The sequence below is a fragment of the Lethenteron reissneri genome, unplaced genomic scaffold, assembly GCF_015708825.2.
Source record: "Lethenteron reissneri isolate LAM-NWPU_2019-01 unplaced genomic scaffold, ASM1570882v1 scaffold_1639, whole genome shotgun sequence".
Lineage (NCBI taxonomy): Eukaryota > Metazoa > Chordata > Hyperoartia > Petromyzontiformes > Petromyzontidae > Lethenteron > Lethenteron reissneri.
The window spans coordinates 5,892,405-5,919,939 of record NW_026891376.1 but is presented as its reverse complement, the minus strand read 5'-3'; the positions used below and the strand labels follow the sequence as shown (position 1 = coordinate 5,919,939).

Genomic DNA, 27,535 nt, shown 5'->3' with positions numbered 1-27,535 from the left:
GCCAACTTCTGAAGCGGTTCGCTGTCTGGGCCTCCTCGAGGTCGACTCAGCCTGAAGGTGAGAACCTCGCGTGGCGTGGACACCTCAGCAGTGGCGGGGGAGAGACAAAGGCGGCCCACAGCCGCGGGCTTCTACACAGCTGCTGGGCTCACGGCATCGGTTCAAGCAGAGCCCGGCTCTGCTGCTGCTGCTGCTGCTGAGGCACTGAAGGTGGAAACCGGCCCAGAGTGGCGCTCGAGTTGAGCCATTGCTGCTGATGAGAGGCTGATGGGATGAGTCAAAGAGACTTTGTTTTATCTTTGCAAGGAAGGGTTTATTGTGAAGGAGGCGAATCGCCTGCTGGCGGAGGAGGCCTCCCCTAGACGCCGCTAATTATGGTATTTGGTCTACTCTTCCACGCTGATCTGCACGTGTTGGAGCAAGGTGGGCGTACCCACACTTTACCCCACCACATTGCGGGTGGTTAGTTCACTGTATTTGCACTCCAGAGGTGCAGGTTCGATTCCATCGCCCGCACACCCACCCACCCACTCGCTTGCCCACTCACCAACTCACCCACTAACCCATCTATTCACCCACCCACAGGGACACGTGGAGACACACGGAGACACATGGACACACGGGGACATAGAGCCTTGATACAGTGGTTGTGTAGGTGGTGTTTGAGTAGCAGCATCAATGTGGTTGTTGTGGTTATGTTGCTTGTTATGGTTGTGGTGGTTTTGGTTGTGGTTTTGGTTGTGGTGGCTGCGGTTATAGTTGTGGTTGTATCGGTGGTTGTAGTGGAGGTTTTAGTTGTGGTGTAGGTGGTAATGTTGGTTGTTGTTGTGCTTTTGGTTGTGATTATAATTGCGGTTGTGGGGATTATATTTTTTGTTGCTATAGTTGTGTACGTGGAGGTTGCGGTGGTTATGTTATGGTTGCTGTGGTTATAGTTGAGGTTGTGATGGTTGTAGTTATAGCTGTGGTGGTTATGTTCTTGTTGTTATACTTGGGTTTGTGGTTATATTTGTGATTGTGGTCAAAGTTGTGATGGTTATGTTATGTTTTTGTGGTTATAGTTGTGGTGAAGATGGTTATGTTGGCTTTCATGGTTGTTGTATATGTAGGGAGCGGTAGAGTAGCGGTTCGCACGCCACGCCACGGACCCGAGGAAGTTCGATTCCCGCTCACGGCCAACACCAGTGACGATCATCTGAACCAGTCCAGGGCTTCCCCTAGCCAACTGTGCTAACCGGAGATGTGGTTATAGTTGTGGTTATATTATGGTTGTGGTTATAGTTGTGTCCATAGTTTTAGTGCGGAGAGTTGTGGTTGTAGATATGGTTATAATTGTGGTTATAGTTGTGGGTGTGGTTATAATTGTAGTTGTTGGTTTTAGTTACAGTTGTGGTTATAGTTGTGGTTATGGTTGTGGTTTTATTTGTGGTTATGGTTGTGACTGTGGTTACATTTGTGATTGAATTTGTGGTTCTAGTTGTGGTTGTTGGTTGTGGTGGTGATGCTGGTGCAGGTGGTGGGTTGGAGGCCACGTTCTGTGTCCCCTGCCCATGCGGTTCCAACAGCGATGGCTCCAGCCGGCACTGTCGCCCCTGTGCTATGTGGGTCACATGAACTTGTCTCCCAGCATGCCTTGAAGTCATCATTATAGGAGCCCTCGCCTCCTCCACGCACTCTCCTCCTATCTCTCCACTCTCACCTCCACGCACTCTCCTCCTCCACAGACTCTCCTCCTGCCTCTCACCTCCTCCCCGTGTCTCCCCCTCTCTCTCTCTCTCCCTGTCTCCCTCCTCTCTCTCCCTGTGTCTCCCTCCTCTCTCTCCCTGTGTCTCCCTCCCCTCTCTCCCCGTGTCTCCCTCCCCTCTCTCCCCGTGTCTCCTTCTCTCTCCCCGTGTCTCACCCACTCAGCCACCCACTCAGCCACTCAATCACTCAGCCAACTGACTCAATCAGCCACTCACTCAACCACTCAGTCACTCAGCCACTGACTCATTTAGCCGCTCACTCAACCTCTCACTCACTCACTCAACCACTCACTCACACAGCCACTCATCCACTAACTCAGCTATTCACTCACTCAGCCACTTACTCACTCAGCCAGTCACTCACTCAGCCACCCACTCAGCCACTCACTCACTCAACCACTCACTCAGCCACTTACTCAGCCATTCACTCACTCAGCCACTTACTCACTCAGCCAGTCACTCACTCAGCCACCCACTCAGCCACCCACTCAGCCACCCACTCAGCCACCCACTCAGCCACCCACTCAGCCACCACTCAGCCACTCACTCAGCCACTCATTCAACCACTCACTCACTCAACCACTCACTCAGCCACTCACTCAGCCATTCAGTCACTCACTCAGCCACCCACTCAGCCACTCACTCACTCAACCACTCACTCAGCTGCTTAGTCACTCTGCTACCCACTCACTCAACCACTCACTCATTCAACTACTCACTAACTCAGCCACTCACTCCCTCAACCACTGACTCAATCACTCACTCAGCCACACTCTCATTCAATCACTCACCTAGCCACCTGCTTATTTGTTTATTTTACCAGGTAAGGCCCATAAGATATATATCTATTTTTCAGACGTGACCTGGCCACATATTATTGCCAAATTAAGTGGCTTTTTACGTGTAAATTTATATCAGCAACTATAAATGTGGAGGGACAAATAGAAGAGCCAGACATAAATTCACACGACAAAGGGGAGAGTGAGAGAAACATGTAAACTCCAAATATACAACAGGCATCAGGGTCGGGATTGTTGTATATATTGTCTTGAAAAATAATAAAAATCTAATGAAAAATGTAAAAGGTGTAATTTTACAAAATTAGGTAATTATGTCAATGTATGCAATGATGCTAATTAGGTGCGGCTTTGTTGTCTAGGGGTATTACTAATCGTGATAATTGTCAGTGATGTGTAGGGTCTGGGTTCATATTTGTCGTGTCACTGGGGTCTAAAATAGGCTGGTAGGGTGGGGTTATAATGGCCAGGTAGGGTGGGGTTATAATGGCCAGGTAGGGTGGGGTAAAATGGCCTTGTCAGGAGTCCACCTCCTCCACCACCAGTTCCACCTCAACCTCCTCCACCTCCCACCTCCTCGCAGGAACCCACCCACTCATCCAACCATTCAATCACCCATCCACCTACCCACTCATTCATTCACCCATCCACCCACCAAGTAACTCTACCACCCAACCACCAACTCACTCTAGCACCCACCAAATCACTCTCCCACCAATGACCCATTCGCCTACCCACTCATTCAGGACGTCATGGGACAGACCTAACAGGTGCCATGGGGGTTGACTGCTGTGCCACGCTACGTGCAGGAGGAGGAGCTCATCACTTGAATGTGACATACAGTGACCTCACCACTTGAATGTGACATGCAGTGATCTCATCACTTGAATGCGACATGCAGTGAACTCACCACTTAAATGCGACATGCAGTGATCTCATCACTTTTTTCACTAAAACACTCACTAACTCTCACACTCAATCACTCTCTCATGCACTCACTTTCACTCATTCTCACTCTCTCCTCACTCTTTCACTAGAATACTCACTCTCACTCAATGTCACTCTTTCACTAAAACACTCACTAACTCTTACACTCACTCTCACTCATACTCACTCTCCCATTTACTCTGACGCTTACTCAAATTCACGAACTTTTTCACTCAAGTCTCACCAGTCACACCACAAATCGTTGGGGGGTCACGTGGCCACTCGTTGAGCGGGAGGGGTCTGAGGGTCTGACGCAACAGAGATAGGGGCGTGGCCATAGCCGTGGAGGTGTGACGTCACTGCACGCGTGTACGGAGAAGGTGCAGAGGAGGTAACTGCAGTAGCAGCACAAAGAGCCGAGCTCTTGTTGCGATTATTTACGGGGATTGGAAAAGAGCAGGAGGCACGGTGAGACTCCATATCACACTCACCCTCTCACTAACTCACTCGCACACTCTTAAAGGCACTCTCACATTCACTGTCTCTTTCACTCACACTCACTCTTTCACTAAAACACTCACCAACTCTCACACTCAATCACTCTCACTCATACTCACTCTCACTCATACTCACTCTCATACTGACTCTGACATTCACAAACTTTTTTGCTCAAGTCTGACACGCACAGCACGAACCGTTGAGCGGTCACGTGGTCACTCGTTGAGTGGGAGGAGTTTGAGTGTCTGACGTAACAGAGATAAGGGCGTGGCCATAGCCGTGGAGGTGAGTGACGTCACTGCACGCGTGTAGTGAGACGTGCAGAGGAGAAATTGGCAGCAGTAGCAGCAAAAAATTAACCCGTAAAAACAAAGTTTTTCACTATAAATCCTTTATATGCGTGGCATCGGTTTTATTTTATTATTCATTTCTGTTTTTCTTGAGTAAGAGTTTCATTTTTATTACATTGGTATTTTAAATGAAATATAAGGAAAGTCGTATATAAGGATTATAAGGTTTTCAGTTTTGTATGATTGTTTATATTGTACATTTTTGTTGTTTTCTTGAATAATTTTCTGTGTTTAGGAAAAATATATGATTGTGTTAGTGAAATAATTTTTTTCCTAAAAAGTGGAAAATTTTGGAAAAATTTTTTCACAAAAATAAATTGTCAAGCACAACGAGTCTGTGCAAAATGTCAGCTCGATTGGATCACGGGAAGTGGATTAAAAAACGACCGAAAGATTTGCACGGTCGTAAGCGCGCAAGCAAGCAAGTGAACTTAATATGAAGGATTTAAAAATGGATACGTATTTCCCCCTTTCGTCCCCTCTGCTTTATCAATGTTGATTCCTGTCACCAAAGTACACTGATTTCACACTCTCTTCGATCGGCACAGTACCACCTTCGCTTATCATCGTCAGATTCATAAACTTGACGTCTACAAAATGAACAACTTTTTCTCAGCTACACCAGGTGGGACTCGAACCCACAATCCCTGGCTTAGGAGGCCAGTGCCTTATCCATTAGGCCACTGGAGCTACATGTAGCATGATGAAAACCTGGCTTATATACAGACTTCTTAAATAAACTCGCAATAATAATAGAAATGGATATGTATTTTCCCCTTTTATTCTCTGCTTTATCAATGTTGATAATTGTCACCAAAGTACACTGTTTAAAACTCTTGATTTGAAGCTTTCGTGACTTCAGGAATCCATACTCTTTGGTTCTTTTGGTAAATTCACGTAGGTATAAAATAAAATAAATCACGACGTTTCGGGCTCAACACAAGCGTCTATCATCAACACAAGCATCCATCATCATCATCTGATGATGGACACTATACCGACGTAACTTTACCGAAAGAACCAAAGAGTATAATTGAACACTGTTTTAAAACTCTCTTCAATAGGCACAGCGCCATTTTGGCTTTTCATTATCAGATTCGTTAACTTGACATTTTGATTTTACAAAATGAACAACTTTTTCTCAGCCACCCCAGGTGGGACTCGAACCCACAATCCCTGGCTTAGGAGGCCAGTGCCTTATCCATTAGGCCACTGGGGCTACATGTAGCATGATGAAAGGGTAAAAACCTATTACTATATTTTGCCACTGGTAAAGAGGTCTCATAGTGTAAATGCTTACCCCGAGCTCTCAATACTCTGATAGTGCACTGTCTTTGAGTTGTACGCCTTTTGGCGTCATCTGGTCCAACACCAATGGAGACTAGGCTCTAAGAAAAGCTGTCTCGGGTGTGGACCAATCAACTTCAAGGACAGTGCATATCATTATCATCAGAGTTGTTTCTTTTTGTTCGCATTTTGACTGCTTGTGTTGTGGTTATTGCAAACATGATGCCTTGTATAAAGGTGTCAGTTTTTGTATCATTTGAAAGGGTAAAAACCTATTACTATATTTTGCCACTGGTAAAGGAGGTCTCATTCTTTACGGGGAGTGGAGACGAGGAGGAGGGAGCACAGTGAGACTCACGCTCACTCACTCGCACGCTGTCAGACTCGCTGTTTCACTCTCAAACTCTGTCTCACCCTCACTGTAATCACTCTCACATACTCTCTCATTCACTCACTCATTCTCTGTCACATGCACTCTCTCACTCTCCCACTCACTCTCACACTAACTCACTATCACACTCACTCTCTTACACTCCCGCTCAATAACTCACGAGTATTTACTCTCACGCTCACATTCACTATCTTACTCATACTCATTGTCTCACTCGCTCACCCACATGCACTCTCACACACACTCTTACTCTCCCGCTCAATAACTCTTACATGCATTCACATTCACACTCACTAACTCACACTCACTCTCTCACTCACTTTATCATGCTCCCACTCACTCTCATTAACTCCCCCACTCATTCATTCTCACATTCTTTCATGCTCACTCACTCTCTCACTCACTCTGTCTCACTCGCACTTACTTACCATCACACTTACTGTAACTCTCTCATTCACGTTCACACACATTCACTCTAACACTAACTCTCTCACTCTCCCATGCACTCTTACAACATCAATCTCACACTAACTTTCACACTCATTCTCACTTTCACACTCCCTCACACACTGAATCTCACACTCACTAACTCTCAAATTCACTCACATTTACTCTCAATCACTCATGCTCACACACTAACTCTGACACTCATCTTCACACTATCTCACTCTCAAACTCATGCACTCTCACACTCACTATCTCACTAACTCTAAAACTCATGCAATCTTACACTCACTCTAATACTTACAAACTCTCACACTCACGCTCACTCACTCTCTCATAATCACTTTATACTTTCATGCAATCAGTCACACAGGGTTGGCATCGTACCCACAACTTCCTTCATCCAGGCGAGGGAGATAACATCTTAGTCTACATTATTGGAGGACTAGTCAACTGGTAGACTAATAGTCCACTGGTAGACTAACAGTCCACTGGTAGACTAACAGTCCACTGGTAGACTAACAGTCCACTGGTAGACTAATGCACAGGGACAAATGCCACTGGGAGTTCCCAATGGCTGGACCACGTAGCAACTTCGCCCCATATTGCCAAAGCCTGGTCTTCCTCACTATGGAACCCAGGGCCCTCAGCGATGTTGGCTCATTGCTTACTTGCTGCACTTTCCCCAAAAGATTGCTGAAGGTTATACCGGGTGACCTGCATCTTTGTCTGTGTGTAGATGGCCAAGGCTGAAGAGAAGGTGGGCTCCAGGAGCAGCATGCAATGGAGTGCGCTGCCCACATCGGACAGCATTGCCATCGCCAGTAGTAAAACCCCACGAGGTGATAGATATGATCAGAGAAGTCATGGTGGGGGACGTCATGGTGGTCACAGTTGAAAACAAAAACAAGCATGTGAATGGCTATGGAATAAAAATGTCGCGAGGCAGGGTGGCACAGCAGGAACACTCCTCGTGCATTTCTCTTTGGAGTCGGGATGATTCCCCCCTGCTCTGCATGGGATTCCTCCGGGTTCGCCATTTTCCTCCCACAGCTAAAGAAAATTATTCAAACATCCCAATGCAAAAAAAAAATTAGTGTTAGTGATTATATGCAGTCCAGGGACTCAGTGGAGCTTTCTTTGGTAAACAAGCATCGTATATTTTATTATCATTTCAGCAGGAAGGGCCCAATAAGTGGCTAGGCTATGTTTCTTGGGTGTCCTACGATCGTATGGATGTTAAACAAGTCTTCATGACAAAAGCGCGGTTTCATACAGTGAGGGAAATAGTATTTGATCACCTGCTGATTTTGTACGTTTGCCCACTGACAAAGAAATGATCAGTCTATAATTTTAATGGTAGGTTTATTTGAATAGTGTGAGAGAGAATAACAACAACAAAATCCAGAAAAACGCATGTCAAAAATGTTACAAATTGATTTGCATTTTAATGAGGGAAATCATTATTTGACCCTCTCTCAATAAGAACGATTTCTGGCTCCCAGGTGTCTTTTATACAGGTAACGAGCTGAGATTAGGAGCACACTCTTAAAGGGAGTGTTCCTAACCTCAGCTTGTTACCTGTATAAAAGACACCTGTTCACAGAAGCAATCAATCAATCAGATTCCAAACTCTCCACCATGGCCAAGACCAAAGAGCTCTCCAAGGATGTCAGGGACAAGATTGTAGACCTACACAAGGCTGGAATGGGCTACAAGACCATCGCCAAGCAGCTTGGTGAGAAGGTGACAACAGTTGGTGCGATTATTCGCAAATGGAAGAAACACAAAAGAACTGTCAATCTCCCTCGGCCTGGGGCTCCATGCAAGATCTCACCTCGTGGAGTTGCAATGATCATGAGAATGGTGAGGAATCAGCCCAGAACTACACGGGAGGATCTTGTCAATGATCTCAAGGCAGCTGGGACCATAGTTACCAAGAAAACAGTTGGTAACACACTACGCAGTGAAGGACTGAAATCCTGCAGCGCTCGCAAGGTCCCCCTGCTCAAGAAAGCACATATACATGCCCGTCTGAAGTTTGCCAATGAACATCTGAATGATTCAGAGGACAACTGGGTGAAAGTGTTGTGGTCAGATGAGACCAAAATGGAGCTCTTAGGCATCAACTCAACTCGCCGTGTTTGGAGGAGGAATGCTGCCTATGACCCCAAGAACACCATCTCCACCGTCAAATATGGAGGTGGAAACATTATGCTTTGGGGGTGTTTTTCTGCTAAGGTGACAGGACAACTTCACCGCATCAAAGGGATGATGGACGAGGCCATGTACCGTCAAATCTTGGGTGAGAACCTCCTTCCCTCAGCCAGGGAATTGAAAATAGGTCGTGGATGGGTATTCCAGCATGACAATGACCCAAAACACGGCCAAGGCAACAAAGGAGTGGCTCAAGAAGAAGCACATTAAGATCCTGGAGTGGCCTAGCCAGTCTCCAGACCTTAATCCCATAGAAAATTTGTGGAGGGAGCTGAAGGTTCGAGTTGCCAAACGTAAGCCTCGAAACCTTAATGACTTGGAGAAGATCTGCAAAGAGGAGTGGGACAAAATCCCTCCTGAGATGTGTGCAAACCTGGTGGCCAACTACAAGAAACGTCTGACCTCTGTGATTGCCAACAAGGGGTTTACCACCAAGTACTAAGTCATGTTTTGCAGAGGGGTCATATACTTATTTCCCTCATTAAAATGCAAATCAATTTATAACATTTTTGACATGCGTTTTTCTGGATTTTGTTGTTGTTATTCTGTCTTTCACTGTTCAAATAAACCTACCATTAAAATTATAGACTGATCATTTCTTTGTCAGTGGGCAAACGTACATAATCAGCAGGGGATCAAATACTTTTTTTCCCTCACTGTAGGTGGTGATACCAAATTCGTTATCAGTCTGTTCTTCACATGTTACAGGAATACGGAACTGGTTAAAAATGCAATGAAAAAAAAACACGACCACATTGCTTAGTGAACAAATTAATAAAACGAAAATGTTTTATTTGACAAAGCAATATTATAATAGGACAATATTAATCATCATTGTTCTTATGTTTGCAGAAATCTTGAAGCTCTTTGGGGATTTCCTGACCCCCACCGAGAGAAGCGAGGTCCTCAACGTGAATAACGTCTGGTATTTCGGAGTCCATAACAAAGGCTTTGGCACTCAAAACCATGGCTACGATGATGTCTACAACCATTATGTCTCGGTACGACTCTCCTCAGGTCACGTAACACGTGGAGAACACACAAAGTCTGCACACTGACAAACACCATAATAATCTGCAGAACAGGCGGACAACATACCCTACACATTCACACTAACTCTTACACATGCCACACATATATTGCATCCATACTCAGTGACTGAATGAGCAGTGACTGGATCAGTATACTTAGTTGATGTGATTGCACCGCAGGTCGAGCATGAGCATCTCCATTTCCGATATGAGGTGCTGAAAAAGGTGGTCGGACCTTACAGCCAGATCTTCAAATGCCGTGACCACAAGACCAACACCCGAGTGGCTGTGAAGATGTGGAGACAGTCATTCAGGTAAGACTTCACAATGTCTTGCATGGAGAAGTAAATCAATTCCATATTTACGTGGGTAGTGTTATGGTGCTCATATGTGTGGGTTTTCTCTGGATTTATGTTTAACTTCTTTCGCGCCATACGTAGCCCACTGTTAATCGCAGATGCGGTGAAGGACAACTGTCTTTGAGAGCGAGCGACAAACTGTTACAAGGGTCAATTATTGTAATTAATATGAAGCTGTGGATTTCCGCTGTTTAGTGCCGAGGAAGACCACAGCCAGTGGATGGAGTACCACATCTTGCTCCAACTTCAGGGCTGGGCCAATGATGATGTCAACGTTGTCAGAATCCTCGACTTTTTCACCTTCAGGGGTCACAACTGCCTCGCCATGCAGCTCATACCGAAGTACGTACCCTGCTGTCTGAGCAGAGACATGTAAAGCTGGCTGCTCCACTCCATTTTCTTCTCCAGCCTTGCTAATTTTTCGATAGCCACACCGACAACCGTCAGTGTGACGGCAGTGGTAACACTCGTGCATCATTCCAAGAGCTTGGGTTTGATTGCTGACTCGGATAAGTGTCTGTGTGGAGTTTGTTCTCCACTTGTTCTGCATGGAATTTATCCCCATTCTCCGCATTCCTCCAATAGCGAAACACTCGCACATAATTTAATTGGCATCGGCCAAATTTGCCAGTGCTGAGAACATACCTTAAAAATAACTCAGTTGGGATTACACGTAGGAACAATGTCACCCCGACAGGAGAAACTTGGCAGGACCCTCAGGAAAAAAGTGTTTACATTTAGTGAGGCTTCCATGGATAAACGAGTATAATAATTGTTGATAATTGTTATTGCTTACTCAGCTCTTTAAAGGATGGCACTGACTTTGTGTTGTTGTCTCCTTAACAGAAGACGTCTGTTAAGTGCCATTGATTGCACGGCACCCCAGCACATTGAGATGACAATGGTGAAACTCTTCACCAAGTCCATCCTCAAATTCCTCATTCATTTCCATGCAAAGGGAATCGTGCATGGGGACATCCAGCCGGTGAGTGGACACCAGGTTCCGCACAACTGCAGCATTAATTTGAGTTCCCGTTCGGGGCTCGTCTTCGTAGAACCTATACCCATTGATCAAAGCGTTAATGCATCTGCTCTGTCCAACTGTCAGTAGCTGCGGGTCATGATAACTGTCGTACAGAGGGTTATATATGGGTGAAACTTGAGTTTAAAGTTTTGTTGCTATTAGGGACTCGCACTAGAGAAAAGCAGACATGTCGAAACAAAGCATTGCCCAAATCATGGAGACACAAACCAGTGCAAGTAAAAGGATGCTTTGAAATTAAGCAACTGTGCTTTAACCTGACAGCTGCCCACCTGTTTCCATGCTGCTCATGCGCATGAGAATGCGTTACCAACTTCATGCATGTGCATGCTTCTGCCTAACTAACACTCACAGCTACAAGCTCCGTTCGGCCCTCTTGTAACAATCGTCATACAGTTATGATAAGAGCGCCCTCCTTTACGCCGGGCACCCCAGAGTGCTCTATATGAGATTAGAGATTGGAATAATCTCATCTAAATACATTTGAAAGGGCATCCCAGTGGCATCCGTCAGAAAACATTCTCTTGAGTTGCGATGAATAACCTTGGCACAAGCGTGTCATCTCAGATTCCCCTTTTAATATTTATTGTGGTATTTTGCTACATGACCAATCTGCTGCAGGCTGAATAGTTGTGCATGCCTGTAATCCAGCACTGTAGAGCCGCAGGTTGGTGGATCACACCAATGGTGTGAAACATCATCTGTGGCCCCTCCTCGTGCCTCGGAGTGGTTCTCTCTCTTCCAGATAGAGTGAATACTGCATGGCATTGGCGTATTACAAGTTGACATTATTTATCATGACCTCTGAATGTGAATATCTTCTGCTGCCTATCGTCTAGAGGAACATGTCGATTAAAGAGCCTGGGGCAGGGACCATCCGGATGATGAGTTTTGAAAACAGCTTTTTGGTGGGACGCCAACGTGAGTCGTGAGTGTGTGGCTGAGTATGAGAATGTGTGTGTATGCAGTTCAAGGAGCGGTAGTGTAGTGGTTAGCACACTGCATTACGAAACTGGTGACCCAGGTGAGAGTGGCGATTTTCTGAACTGGTTGTGAGCCTCCCCTAGGTAGACTCAGTCTCAAATGAGTATCTGGTGTGGTGTGTAAACAATGCCACTCAGGAGACAAAGGCGTGGTGCAGGCCACCCACCCCCCTCAAGTGTCGTTTTGGACTTCATAGGTGGTCACTAATTGCACCTGCCCCAACAATGTCTAAGGCTACACGGGGGAACTTTTCTTTGTTTATGCAGTGAGGAACCGTAGTGTTGGGGTTAGTCGACAGCACTACAATCCTGGTGACTGTAGTAAAATTTGCGTTCATGAATATCTGAACCAGTCCTGAGCCTCCCCTAGGTCGACTCAGCCATAAATGAGTACCATGTGTGGTGTCTAGGCACCACCAGTTTAGAAGACAAAGGTGGCTGGGCGTGGTGCTGGCCACCCATCTTCGTGTGTGTTGTTCAGGCCTTCATTAGGTGCTCGCTAAAAGCAAATGCCAGATAAATTTGTTAAAGGCTATATGGGGACGTTTTGTGTGTGTGCACACGTGTTTGCGTCTCTTCACCTGTGTGTGCATGTGTCTAGACCTATGGGTGAGTACATGTGTTTGTATACATGTTTTTTCGTGCCTATGTGTTGCTGTTAAAGGCTATATTGGTTATGTTTGTATTTTGTAATTCACAGGTTCACAGATCTTTGGTTCCCCTGCGTACCTTGCCCCAGAGGCATACCTGGGCCACATGTTATCTTTCCCGGTTGACATGTGGGGGCTGGGGTGTACAGTGGCCGAGTTGGCTACCGGGCGCATCCTCTTTCCGGCCATCAACAAACACGACCAGCTCCCGTGTTATATGGAGGTATTGCCCACACAGCAGTAACACTGACAATTCCGTTATTGAGTGATCAATTTCATGACCAATTTGCTCTTGAAATCGCGCAACTCAGTCATTGCTTCTAACTATGTTTTTCACTTCTCATCGAGTATTTCCGCATCAAGGGTATTAAAATAATATTCAGAATTGGTATGACCAATTGAACATGCGACAGGAAATACTTCCTTACAATTCCCTGAGCAGACCACTTGAGTCGTCTCTTCTGTGAGAAAGAGGCGTACGACTGCTCGCGACTGGTTGCATGGTTGTCCACACACAAGCTACTGAGTTGCATACAACCGCATGATAGAACCAATTACTCAGGCGTAGACCTGTCAAGGTAACTGTGAGCGGAACGCATAGATTTTTAGAGCTGGTGTTATGACTCGTGATAGATTATTGCATGAGGCCACGGATTGGCCAAATGTAACCCTACACCACCTGCAAATAATTTGAATTGTCAGATGAACGAGCATTTATCGCGCCAATTATTGTTGTTTCATCTCAACTGCTTGTAATGAAGAAAATTCTCACAACCATATAAGCAATTTCAAATGACGCCACGGGACCCATTACCTCCGCTGTGAATGAGGCAGATGGTGCATAGTATTTTGTGGTTTAATACCGCAGTAAAGACCAGGGCAGTCACTGGGATTGATCCGTGAACTTCTGCAACGTGCGGCGTTCGCGGTTTTGCTGGGCCATGCCAATAACACTGCCCCGTGCCTGTGTAGTGGTGGTATTGACGTGCGCCGGCAGTGATGGATCACGGGGCGCGGGGTTGGGCACGCGATGTGGGCGTGGCATGGACGCGCGCGCCGGTGGTGAGGCGCGCTCACACAAGCTGGGAAAAGAGGATCGTAGCGAGTGTGCAGTGATTGGTCAGATAAGTGGGTACTCTCAGCGACGTCCGCAGGAGGGGTATAAAGGGGGACGCGCGAGAGCACTCGTGGTCAGTGTTAACCAGTTGAAGACCGAAGACGGGGTGGAGGAGGTAGGGGCCCTGTGTGGCTCGGAGCCGAGACTGGGGGGACCGTAGTCCGACGCCCGTGTGGGTCGGGACGGTGGTACCCAGAGCCGAGACGGGCACCCCGGCTGGGTGTGTCCCGGAAGGCTACAGGGCGTAAGAGCCCGTGTCAGTACAGCTGAGTGGGTGTTGGTCACCCGTGTAGCTGAGTGGGTGTTAGTCACCCGTGTAGCTGAGTGGGTGTTAGTCACCCGTGTAGCTGAGTGGGTGTTGGTCACCCGTGTAGCTGAGTGGGTGTTGGTCACCCGTGTAGCTAAGTGGGTGTTGGTCACCCGTGTAACGAAGTTGTGGCTGAGTGGGTGTCCGTCACCCGTGTAGCTAAGTGGGTGTTGGTCACCCGTGTAACGAAGTAGGGTGTTAGTCATCCGTGTAACTACAAGTTGGCGAAAATAAAGAGTGTGCTACCCGTGAAGTCGTCTCCTGCCGAGTTACTACTTTACAACTGGCGTCAGAAGTAAACCTGTCTTCAAGGAGAATGGACACAAGGAAGACTTCTCGTTCCCACGTGCAAGACCGGGGAGACGACGACGTACCGGTGACACCACCCTCGGGAGGAGAGGACGAGGAGTTGCCGCCGATGCAGCACTTCGCGGAAATGGCCGATGCTCCGCCCGCCTCCGACACCAGCCTGCAGGACGCACACTCCCGCCTGGCGGAGTTGCTGCTCGCCGCCGCTGCGATCTTGGCGGAGATCTCCGTTCCAGTGGCCGGTGGAACGCCTGCGGGGTTGGAAGAGGCGGCGCGACTGGAGGGTTCCCGCCATAAGGCGTTTCGCGCCAAAAGTTTGGGAGTTGGCGCCATTTTTGAGGGTCCGCCTCCGGTTGGCGGGAAACGCGGACACCACGTGGCCAGAGGTCTCCACACAGCGCAGCCCGCGTCATCGGCGAGCGCCGGAGCTCTCCATTTTGCGCCTGCAGAGGGAGCCGACATTTTCTACAACCACAGCGGCGCGCGGGAAAATCGTTCCAACGACGACGACGACGATCGAGTTCTCCAGCAACGATTGCCCGCGCTGTCGGTGTTCAAGGCGGACGGGGGCGACTGGGGAGCCTTCCAGCGACGGTTCATCGCGCATCAAGAAATGTCGGGGTGGTCCGACACCACTGCCCTGCGCGCGCTGCCAGCGATGCTCGACGACGACGCGCTTGCGGCCTTCACGTCTGCCCCGAGGTCGTCCCGCTCAACGCTCCAGGCCGCGCTGCACCTGTTGGCCAAGGTGTTCGGGCCGCCCTCGACCTGTCGCCACCAGTTCTACGATCGGCGGAAGGTGGTTGGAGAAACAACGCTCGCCTATCGCACGGCGCTGCTCGCCCTGGCGGATTCAGCTTTTCCCCGCATGGACAAGGAGGGGAAGGACGCCATGGTGACGGAGCAGCTGCTGGCGCTGGCTCACGGATTGGGAGTTCCCATTAATACGGCGGACGAGATGGACATCTGCTCCCTGGGGATTGCCACGAGTATCCACGCTTACGAGGTCCTACAGCGGAAGCCGACGGTCGTCTGCGCATCGGTGGAGAACGGGGCACCGGCCGCCACGATCATCGGACCTCAGCCTGCTGTGCCTCGGGAGGAGGCCTTCGCTGGTTCGAGGCCGGGGGAGTGGAGACCGGGAGGTCGTTCGCCCACACGCTCCTCCCGCAAGCTGGAGCAACCGAAACCTACGACGTCCCTCGTCGTCTGCTACAACTGCGGCCTTCGGGGCCACGTCGCGGCCGGGTGCCGGGCCCCGCGTCAACGCACCGCGGGACCACGTCCGGACGACGACCAGGGACTCAAGACATCCCAACTGAACCCGGCAAGTCGCGGCACCTCACACGTTCGGTCCACACGCACGGCACGTTCGGGTCGCCGCTTAGCGGTGGGGGGACCGTGTATGGGCGCCGGGGGTTCGGTTCGGCGAGAGGGGTCCGCGTACGGCCCGAAGGCAGTCGAGTGGTCCGAATTGGCCCACAGGATTGTGGCTGCGTCGGCCGGGTCGTCCGTGGTAACGGGGTACATTGACGGGGTTGAGGTCCGGGTGCTCGTGGACACGGGTGCGTCGGCCACTATTATTTCGGACCTTATTTATAATATTCTTCCCGTACAATGTCGACCACTTCTGCCGGTGGACGTACCATTTTACGCGGCAAACGGGGGATCTTTGGGAATCATCGGCCAGATTCGGGCGAATATTTGTATTGGCGACATTAAATTGGCGGGTCCTATTTTTGTATCATCATCGTTGGCCGTTCCTTGTTTACTAGGCACGGACTTTCTGTCTAAAATGCCCATAAAAATTCTCATAGACCAGGCCTGCATTGAGCTTCCGTCGGGTCGGCGGGTTGAGTTTTTGAAGAGTCCAAATAAGATACGCACGGCTTGTGCGACGGTGCAGGCGCTGGCAACCCGGACTGTACGGGTGCCCCCGGGATCGCAAATGTTGGTACCCCTTCGGTTGAGAAAACCCCTTGGGGCGGATGCGGGGGCGCAGGGAGTTCTATTGGGGCCGTCTAACAGGGCTAAAGGGGACCTCGGCTTAGCGGTGGCCCAGACCATGGTGAGGGGGGACAGTGAGCCGTTCGTTGTGGTCCTGAATACGGGGTCGCGGCCGGCCGTGATTACGCAGGGAACGGTGCTCGCTCACGCCGCGCCGCTACCCGTCGAGGAACAGCTCGTTGCTCACGCCGATTCACATGTCGATACGCATCCCCAAAGTGAGGAGGGGACGGAGTGGTTGGACGCGTTGTGTGCCGGGTCCAGTACCTTGTCCAGTGTGCAGTTGGGTGCATTGAGGGGCTTGCTGCTCGAGTTCGCTGACGTGTTTAGCAGGCACAAGTACGACATTGGCTGCACAGACCTGTTGCGCCACCACATAGAGACTGGGGACGCGGCCCCTATTCGACAGAATCCCTTCCGGCTCAGTCCAGCCGAGAAGGAGCATGTGCAGTCGGCAGTAAATGACATGTTGGCGGCCGACATCATTGCGCCCTCTTCCAGTCCGTGGGGTGCTCCTATCGTCTTGGTTAAAAAACAGGATGGATCCCTGCGGTTCTGTGTTGATTTCCGCCGCCTAAACAAAATATCAATGGCCGATGCGTATCCGCTCCCCAGGATGGATGAGTCGCTGGATGCCTTGGCAGGAGCACAGTTTTTTTCGACGCTCGATTTGCTTTCGGGATTTTGGCAATTGCCCCTCGATGACGAATCAAAACCTAAAACCGCTTTCCGGACACCGGGAGGCCTATTTGAGTTCAACCGATTGCCCATGGGTTTACATTCCGCTCCTGCCACGTTCCAGAGGCTCATGGAATTGGTTTTGTCAGGCCTTCAATGGGACACCTGTTTGATTTACCTCGATGATATCATCGTTTTCAGCCGAACTTTTGAGGAGCACCTCCAGCGACTGAGGGCAGTGTTTCTCAGGATGCGTTCCGCGAAGCTTAAATTTAAACCGGCTAAATGTTTTCTGCTTCGGGAATCGGTCAGGTATTTGGGCCATATCGTTAGCCGTTCGGGGATCTCGACGGACCCTGCTAAGACGCAATGCGTCGGCTCATGGCCAACACCGACCTCTGTTACTGAAGTCCGCAGCTTCATAGGATTTGCCTCCTATTACCGTCGTTTTGTCAAACAGTTTGCCACCATAGCCAGGCCCCTGCACGCCTTGACGGCTAAAGGGGTGCGGTTTCACTGGGGGCCGGAGGAGGAGGCCGCGTTCTGCTCCCTTCGTGACGCCTTGGTGCAGGCTCCCCCCTTGTGTTACCCCGATTTCACGCAACCGTTTGTGCTCGACACGGATGCCAGTAACACGGGTATCGGGGGAGTGCTCTCACAGGTGGTCGGGGGGGTCGAACGGGTGGTCGCCTACGGTAGCAGGGTTCTGTCCCCCGCGGAACAACGCTACTGCGTGACACGGCGTGAATTGCTGGCGATTGTGTTTTTTATACAGCAATTCAGGCCGTATCTGTATGGCCGTCACTTTACGGTTCGCACGGACCATGCGGCTCTCCAATACGCTATGCGGGTGGCGCAGCCATCCGGCCAATTGTCCCGATGGTTGGAGGTCCTTCAGGACTACCAATTCACGACGATTTACCGCAAGGGGTTGCGCCACTCGAATGCGGATGCATTGTCACGGTTGCCGACGCGTACGGAATGCGCATGTCAGTTGGGATCAGGCGCGGTGTAAACCTTCTGTCGATGTCCCCGCGGAAGTGGTGCTAGCCGCCACGGATACTACGGGGGTCGACGCCCCCACGGGGAGGGACTCGCTGTTAGCATTGCCTCTCATCGAGTGGGGCCGTCTGCAAATGGCCGACAGCTCCCTACTCGCGCTACGTCGGAAGGTTAACGTTCCCGAGGGCGGGGAAACGCGGGTCGGTTCCTGGGTGTGCAGACAGGGCCTCTTGATGAAGTGGGACTCCATGTCCCGGCGTCACATGCTTGTGGTGCCGGTTGCTGTACGGGGGAAGGTCGTCCTGGCTGCCCATGAACGACTCATGCATCTGGGGTTTCACAAAACGCTCGCCCTCATTCAGCGAGACTACTATTGGCCTGGGATGGGCAGTGACGTGGCGAACATTCTTAAGGGGTGTGTAGGGTGCGCTAAAAGAAAACCGCCACCAATAGCGGCTAATCCACCGCTTCAATCCATTCAAGTTTCGCGCACGAACGAATTGGTCGCGCTAGACATCTTGGGGCCCTTTCCCACTACACCTCGGGGAAATAAGTTCCTGCTGGTTGGCGTAGAGTACTTCACCCGCTGGCCCATGGCGTGTCCACTCGCCAACCAGTCGGCTGCGGCAGTGGCGGACGCCTTTGTCCAAGGTTATGTTTTGGACAAAGGCGCCCCCGAACGCTTGCTGACGGATCAAGGGAAAAACTTTTCGAGTTTTTTGTTGCGCGAGGTGTGCGACCTGTTGGGTACAAAGAAAGTACGTACCTCCCCGTACCACCCGCAGACTGACGGTATGGTTGAACGTCTGAACAGGACGATTACGTCTATGCTGTGCCAACAGGTATGCGACGACCAGGTGGATTGGGACTTACAGGTACCGGGGGTACTAGCGGCCTATCGGATGGCACCCCATGCGGCGACGGGGGTTTTCTCCATTTTTTCTGATGTATGGGCGGGAGGCTGATCCGGCCATGGACGTCCAACTGGGGATTTCACAGCCACGTGCTAAATCAAAATTGGCAGACCACATTAAGTTTAACATTGCCAAATTGGCTGAGGCGCGAGAGGCTGCGAGATTGAATTCACGCTCTCGGCAGATCGCGAACGAGCGATTGCATGAACGGAAGGTGCATACGCACAATTGGGAACCGGGCGATAAGGCCTGGCTGCATTGTCCACACGCACCGTTGGCTACGTCCCCCAAACTGTTGAGACCATGGAGGGGACCGGTGGAAATTGTGCGGGTTGCACGACCCCAGAGTATACAGATTAAATGGGGAAAACGCCGTTGGTACGTGCACCCCTCCCGACTGAAACCCTACGCGGCGCCGCGTGACCCCGGGTTGTGCCGTGACGACCGAGCGTGTGATGTGACCGTCGACTCGGGGAGGGATGTGTCGCAGGTTGATCCTCACGTGTCTCCACCTGACCCACCCCCAGGTGTCTCGGACCTGACGGCTGTTGACCGTCGGGAACCGGAACCCCGCGGCTCGCGCGGAGCCCCGATGCCTGGCCCATGCCTTCCTGAACGGCCGGCGCCGCCGGATGGCCAACTGCGTCCTGTGCCGTACGACGGTCCGGCAAGGCGGACTCGGGCAAGGACGCAACACTTTTCATGAAAAAAAAAAGAAAAAAAAAATGTTTTTCTTTTTTTTGTTAAAGCCCGACTTCGTTGCCGGCTTCCCCCTCTGCCGGGGTAATGTCCCGTTCAAGGGACGCTCGGACATTGGGACGCTGCATGAGTCGGAGAGAAAAGAAGAGAAAATGATTAAAGAAATTTTTTTTATTGTTACTCTTTCCGCATACACAGTATCGTTGCCATTCGCCGGATTGTGCATGTTGTTCTTGTTGCGGGTGTGGCGGTTGCTGGGTTTTGCGGATTGCGGTGTTCATGTTGTGTTGTTAGGGTTTGTGTTATGTTACGGGGCACACGTGGGGGTGAAGGGGTGTTGTATGTTTTATTAGCAGCCGGGTCGGCTGCGAGCTATGTGGTAGGGGGTGATGTAGTGGTGGTATTGACGTGCGCCGGCAGTGATGGATCACGGGGCGCGGGGTTGGGCACGCGATGTGGGCGTGGCATGGACGCGCGCGCCGGTGGTGAGGCGCGCTCACACAAGCTGGGAAAAGAGGATCGTAGCGAGTGTGCAGTGATTGGTCAGATAAGTGGGTACTCTCAGCGACGTCCGCAGGAGGGGTATAAAGGGGGACGCGCGAGAGCACTCGTGGTCAGTGTTAACCAGTTGAAGACCGAAGACGGGGTGGAGGAGGTAGGGGCCCTGTGTGGCTCGGAGCCGAGACTGGGGGGACCGTAGTCCGACGCCCGTGTGGGTCGGGACGGTGGTACCCAGAGCCGAGACGGGCACCCCGGCTGGGTGTGTCCCGGAAGGCTACAGGGCGTAAGAGCCCGTGTCAGTACAGCTGAGTGGGTGTTGGTCACCCGTGTAGCTGAGTGGGTGTTAGTCACCCGTGTAGCTGAGTGGGTGTTAGTCACCCGTGTAGCTGAGTGGGTGTTGGTCACCCGTGTAGCTGAGTGGGTGTTGGTCACCCGTGTAGCTAAGTGGGTGTTGGTCACCCGTGTAACGAAGTTGTGGCTGAGTGGGTGTCCGTCACCCGTGTAGCTAAGTGGGTGTTGGTCACCCGTGTAACGAAGTAGGGTGTTAGTCATCCGTGTAACTACAAGTTGGCGAAAATAAAGAGTGTGCTACCCGTGAAGTCGTCTCCTGCCGAGTTACTACTTTACACCTGCATGCGAGAACCATCGGGAGCGGTAGCCGAGTGGTTAGCACCCTGACCGTGTGGTGTTGAATGTTGGACCAGTCCTTGGCCTCTCAAATATCGACTCAGCATTAAATCAATACCTGGAGTGATTTGTAAAATAGTTGCTGTGGTGTGGCCTTGGGTGCTGTGCCATCATCAGTAGGTGCTCACAAACAGAACTTTCCACACAAGTGTGTCAATACTGTATGGGTGATCATTGTCTCTGTGTGAATTGTGTGTAGATCCTCGGGATGCCTCCTCAGAATTTGATTGATGACGCGCCTGAGAGAAACAAGTACTTTGGTGAGTGAAGGGGCGTGCGGGGGAATCGCGTTAAGTTTGAGGGGGAGCTGGGTCCGTTAAGAGTTTAGTGGGGCATTACTTTGTATATTCAACTACTTCCACATGTGTTTTGGCAGTCAATATGATTCGTAATGCATTTTTGGGGAAGGGTTAGGCCTCATGGTGATCTACCCAAATTTGTGTCATTAAGGTTCTCCAACCACCCGACAAAGGCAAGCAAATTAAAGTACCATGAGTGCAAGCGATTAAAGAGATGCCAGTTGTGATTATAATCATAATTATTTTTGTTGAATCACCTGTAATGTGAAGGGTAATGTTCAAAACCACGTTTAACAATGAGATCAGACGTTTTTGGGATGCTGCAGAGGCGAGGAGACGTTACCTCCCTCACCTGCAATGCAGAAGATCGTAGCGTAGATCCCCACCCTGGTTGCTGTACATTGCGGGAACTTATCTTCTCCCTTTTGCCTGGTCGCCTCTTAAAAAGAGGCAATAGTTCAGTGGGCTTTACCTGGTAAAAAACAATGTTTTGCTTGAAAGAGGTTAAATCAAAGTTAAAAGAGCTTTTCTTTTTTACCTCTAGGATCTATCATAGTTAATACTTATTGAATGCACTTGGTATTTGCACTATCATTCTTAGAACGCAAAGCTATCACAAAGGATGGTGCCTGCTGTGTTTCACAGACACCGTCTGCAGTCATTTTTCAGTAGCGGGCGTAACACCAGCATGATAATCTTATGACTTCACAAGGTCTGTAACGTTCTACTTTAAACCAAACAGCGCAAAGCATCGTATGGTTATTACTGAAGTAATTACTGAAGTAATAACCATGGCGGCTTGCAGAATTTGAACCATGAACTTCTGCAACAAGCGGTCAAAGTACTCCCACTGGTCTATGTCATAGCACTATAAGATTGTGTTTCTGCGTTGTGGGTGTACAAGGGTGCTGTGGTTTGTAATGATGTTTTACCTGGTCTGCATCATCCCTCCAGATGGTTCAGGGATGCCTTTGATGTCCGGACAAAGCAGGGTCCCAGGCAGTCACTCCCTATACCTGGCACTCGGGAGCCAGGACTCGGAGTTCCACGACCTCATTAGCCGCTGCCTGGAGTAAGAACCCCCCCCCCCCCCCCCCACAGAGTGGTTTTTCCCAGTCAGTCACCTGGTAAAAAGAAAAGAGTTTAATAGTTTAGCATCACTGGCGAATGCTCCTCTTTGATCACTAGCTCCACTCTCTATTCTGATTATTCTTTATCTCCTAAGCCATATATCCCATTAGACAACCTTGTCCATAGACTTGCATGTAAAAACATGCACTTGCATAGAGACCCACAGACTCACATACACTGACATGATCCATACACGTGTAGTGACTCAGTCGGAGACAGGGTTCTTAAGGGACCTTCCTTATTCCACACGTCAGGAAACCACATGTGCCCCGCGTGTCTACGCGCTAGTCACACATCCATGTCCTTGACGGCACTACCTAGATGGAGCAGTCTGCAGGCTGCCTAGCTAGCGGCGTCAAAGGTGGTCGGAGACTGCGGTGACGAAGGTGACGAATGGTGACAGAGCGTGGGGATCCACTTCCAGCAACAGCCCCGAGCTCTCGTCCCGGGCCCCCTTTTATCCCCCTTGCGTGGCCTCGCCCCGCCTCGCTACGCCCTCTTTCTCGAACCTACTAGTGGGTTCTCAGGCTTCCAGATCGATTTCTTCCTGGGCTTCTTTTTAGATCTCCCGCTGCTGACGTGTGTACTGCCCCCTGCTGCCAGTACCGCTTTCTTGTCAGCAGCCCGCGTTATTACACTACACGTGTATAGAGAGACCCATAGACTCTCATACACTCACATGGTCCATACCAATACCGCCATTTGCCCCTAAGTGATGGTGATGTGACCATGACGCTTGTGCCAGGCTAGGTGCACTTTGAGACGTGGAGTGCCTAAGGCTCGCTGACTGTAGGTCATGGGACATACCCAGCAGGTGCCATGGTTTGGCTGACTGAGATGACTGACACATGCACCACTGTACCTCCTACTGTGCCAACTTACTGAATTTTAGCCGCCTGGCGCTCCACTAAGTGTTGTGAGCATCATTCCTCTGCCCTCCGAGGGCGGCTGTCTCCACCTGCCCAGTAGCGTCCTTCATGAGCCTCCTCCAGAGGCCGATCTTGACACTGCAGGTAGCAGTCTTCGGCAAGTCAACTCAGCTCCACATCCTCTCGTACCGCATCAGTCCATCTCTTCTCCAGCCCGTGTCGTGCCAATTTATCCCCCTCGATGCAACCAAACAGAAGCTGCTTGGGTATGCGGTGGCTGGGCATGCGGGCTACATGACCGAGCCAATCCAGCCTTACCTGTCGGAGGAGCTCACTGATGGGAATGTGTCCAAATCTTTCAAGAATTTGTGAGCTCCTCACACAATCCAGCCTGGATAAACCTAGGATGGATCAAAGGAATGCCAGCCTAAACGTTTATAACAGGCACAGATATTCCTTTAGAGGGTTCCACGTTTCACAAGCATAGAGAAGAGAGGGCATGACTGTGCCCGAGAAGATCTGAAGCTTCGTGTGGAGCGACAAACCAGAAAGCTTCCACACAGCATTGCTCAGCCGATAAAAAAACGACGCCCAACTGCTGATTCAGTAAGACCTCTGCTGTCAAACCGGAGCTGGTCATAAGCACACTGGCCAGGTATGGGAAACTCTCCACTCTCTCCACAACTGTTCCATGACCAACGGGGAGCTGAGGGGGTGGAGTGTTTGATGGTACAAAATACCCATGCAGGTGCTTAGTGTTGGTGGGGCTGATGGTGAGGCCCCACCTCTGAGTGGCAATCTCCAGGTTCAGCAGTAGTGCTTCCAACTCCTCCTCTGAGTGAGCAGCAATCACCAGATCAGCATACATTACATGGTTGACCAATAGCGAGCCATTACTCGACCCCACCCAGTCTCCCATTTTCTCTGTACCAGATGGAAATTTCTCCGGTACAGCCATCAAAGGCTCGACAAACTACATGGACGAAAAGATGTTAAATAATGTGGGATGCAGAGGACATCCCTTTCGCACCCCAAGGTAAACAGGGAATGGCTCTGACTTCTGGCCACGTAGCTTTACCTGAGGTTGGCCACCATCATGAAGGCCCTTAATGTCCACACACTTACATAGAGACCGACAAACTTGCATACACTTACATCAGCCATACATTTACAAATAGACCAATAGACTCACATGTACTGACATGGTCCATACACATATAAAGACCCAGACTCATACACTTATATGGTCTCTACACTTATAGAGACCCATAGACTCACATACCCTTACAGAAAAGCCCTTAAAAGGAACATATATCGATATATGTATATCATGTATGTGGAGGTGGGCTCGTGAAGTATGCCACTGGGCAACGCCAGGCTACTGGGCAGTTGGAAGCATTGGCCCTCCAACAACAATTGAGGGTGGTGGAGCGATGTTCACAATGAGTGGAGCACCAGGGGGACAAATACATCAAGGTGGCACAGTGGGGAGAACAGAAGGTTCATCTGACAGTCATCACCAATAGTGGAGGATTTCTGCTTCTCTTTTTTTAATATATATAGTCAGGTCCTGCAATTTTTTAAAATCAGGGCTCTATGACACAATCAGCCACTATTGAGTCATGACATAGCCAACATCGTGGTATATTTGATTATTGCAACTCACTAGTCTAAGGGACGTCTGGAAAAAGCATTAGGAAGCTGCAGCATGTACAGTGATACCTCGGTTCACGAACTTAATTCGTGAACTCACTCTGGTCGTGAACCGAATTGGTCGTGAACCGAGGCACATTTTCCCATAGGGTTCAATGTAAATCCGGTTAATCCGTTCTGACCTTTTTCTTTGGTTTTTGAAGCACAAAAATATGAAACAAATTACAATACATATTAGTACTGTATAGTATAGTAAGGTATAAAGAGAGAACACTAACCTTGCTTGAGATGACTTCAGTAAGCACTCAAACGGGTGAACTGTACAATACAGTAAGTACAGTATTGTACAGTACAGTAGTACAGTACAGTGCTGTATGGGCTAAAAAGCACACCAAAAAGCAAAAAGTCACTGAAAGTGTCTTCACAGTACTCACAGTACTTCTTTCTGTGTCTCTTCTCTCCACGATCTTCCTACAGGAAGTCACGACCATGTGACAGCCTGGAAATAGCATTAAAATGGCCGCGGCTCCTGTTCGTGAACCGAAGCGGAGTTCGTGAACCGGAGCATATTTTTATGAACTTTTCTGTTCGTGAACCGAGTTGTTTGTGAACAGAAGCGTTCGTGAACCGAGGTATCACTGTACAACATTCTTTGCAAGATTCAACCATGTCCGTCCAGTGTTCACGGAGCTGCATTAGATTACATTTGCTGAACGAATATATTTTAAGGTCGCACTCATTACACACAAAATGCTTACCACAAATGAGCCACAATATCACTGGGAAATTCACTTTTAACTCTAGATTGAAAATTACATCTTTTTATAACTCCGTATTGAATGTAGTTTGTTGTCCTTCACCCGCACCTGCAATTGGCTATGTACGGTGCGAAAGAAGTTTAACATACACACTTAAGTTAATGGACACAGTGAGAGAAAGAAATGCACATAAATCCTTACATCATTATCACCCTTACCACGTGTGCCACATATTTCTGTGTCTCAACAGATGGGATCCAGCTCTGCGGATGACACCAGCAGAGGCACTGGCGCATAGCTGGCTGAGGGATGAGGAAATGCCGAGGGATGAGGAAATGCCGAGGGATGAGGAAATGCCGAGGGATGAGGAAGTGCCGAGTCAGTGTGTGCCTCTTGTGGACACATCAATCCACGCAGAGGCATCCGCCAAGGAGGAGACGAGACAGTGGGGTGAGCCCCTGCAGAAAGAGAAGAAGCAGTCACGTCTGGTTAGTGCGTACAGGGCCGTATGCTCATTCTTCCGTGGCTTTAAGAAATGCACCGCATGCGACCGTAATGCTCATCCTGGGCGTGTACACATTCCACACACCGTATACACACGCTCGCCTAAGCGAATGCATGAGCAACTTCCGGTGCTAGCGTCAATATCAGATCCCATCTACTGAGTTTTTTTAACCCCACATAAATACAATAAAACCGCTCTTAACGACGGTAATTGGTTCCATGAATATGGTTATTAAGTAATTTGGTAATTAAGCAAGTACAGTCGACCCTTACACATCGCGGGGATTAGGGGTGCAGGCCCCCCGCGATCTGGAAAAACCGCATAAGATGTTTGGTCCCCTTGGCGAGCGAAGAGAGCACCTCCAGTTACTAAACTTTTTAAGTTATCTCTACATGTTCAGTCTTTGCGTGTCGTCTGATGGCTTTTGCGTTCTTTTAGAAAACTTTAACTTTTTACAAAATGTAACGTAAAAAATGTATTGTGTATATTTATGGTATTAAAAGATACAATAGATTAATGTTATACAGTACTGTACATATATTTTATGCATTTATGAGTTACTAAACTTTTTGTGTCGTCTGCTGACCTTCGCATGTCATCTGTGGCTTTCGCAAAACTCCCAAAAACTCCCCAAAAATTTCCATTTCATTTCTTATGCCGACCCCGCGATATATTGAAACCGCGATGGGGAATGTCGTGATGCAGAAGGGTTGACTGTAATTTAGTCATTAAGCAAGCATAGGAAAGACATGTTAAAGGCTTAATTTGTTTCCATAGCATCAAAAGTTACACCTTTTCCACCCAAAAAACGTACTTTATAATGTTTAAAAATGTTATATTAGCAAATAAATTTACGAACAACATGATAAACACAGAATATTTGAAAGAAACTTGGTTAATTAATTCATTAATATTGCTTTGTAATAAAAAATCAACAAAGTTGCATGATAAAGCAAGACAAATACAGCAATACTGTATAGAGTAAAACCCAGTCTGCGATGACACGCGAGATGCGTATGTAGGCTGAACAAAGACTGAGGTGCATGGGTAGCATCTAGAAGCGCCTTGCATCGTGATGTTATGCCGAGGCAGCCATACAACCGCTTATTTCTACTCGCACAGCGTAGTTCTGTTCACTCAATCGCGTTATTAAAAGAATGTGTTCCTTAATACATTATTAGCGTGATCAAAACACGTTATAGCAGAACTGACTGTACACACTATACACTACACACGCCATACACATGGGACTAGCTCATTAGTGTAGTTAGCCCTACGCTGGGCCCTGCCATCCTGGTTTTCATCCGGGCAGTCCTCAGAGGATGACCTCGCCACGGTTTCCAGGACATGGAAGGGCATAGCTGAACCAGCATTTGAG

The 27,535-nt window shown here is 49.3% G+C and overlaps 1 protein-coding gene and 2 non-coding genes across 3 annotated transcripts; 1 reads left to right on the top strand and 2 right to left on the bottom strand.

The window, feature by feature from the left end:
• On the top strand, nucleotides 1-27,535 carry LOC133363040 (dual specificity tyrosine-phosphorylation-regulated kinase 2-like). The gene is made up of 11 exons (XM_061582050.1): nucleotides 1-57; nucleotides 7,179-7,281; nucleotides 9,509-9,657; nucleotides 9,868-10,001; nucleotides 10,242-10,388; nucleotides 10,893-11,031; nucleotides 11,928-12,009; nucleotides 12,780-12,944; nucleotides 21,142-21,202; nucleotides 22,196-22,313; nucleotides 25,903-27,535. Exons 2-8 carry the CDS (start codon nucleotides 7,179-7,181, stop codon nucleotides 12,845-12,847), a joined length of 822 nt encoding a protein of 273 aa, XP_061438034.1. The 5' UTR covers nucleotides 1-57; the 3' UTR covers nucleotides 12,848-12,944; nucleotides 21,142-21,202; nucleotides 22,196-22,313; nucleotides 25,903-27,535.
• Nucleotides 4,935-5,007, bottom strand: TRNAR-CCU (transfer RNA arginine (anticodon CCU)). Its single transcript has one exon. It is a non-coding gene; the product is annotated as a tRNA-Arg (tRNA).
• TRNAR-CCU (transfer RNA arginine (anticodon CCU)) lies at nucleotides 5,464-5,536 on the bottom strand. The gene has a single exon. It is a non-coding gene; the product is annotated as a tRNA-Arg (tRNA).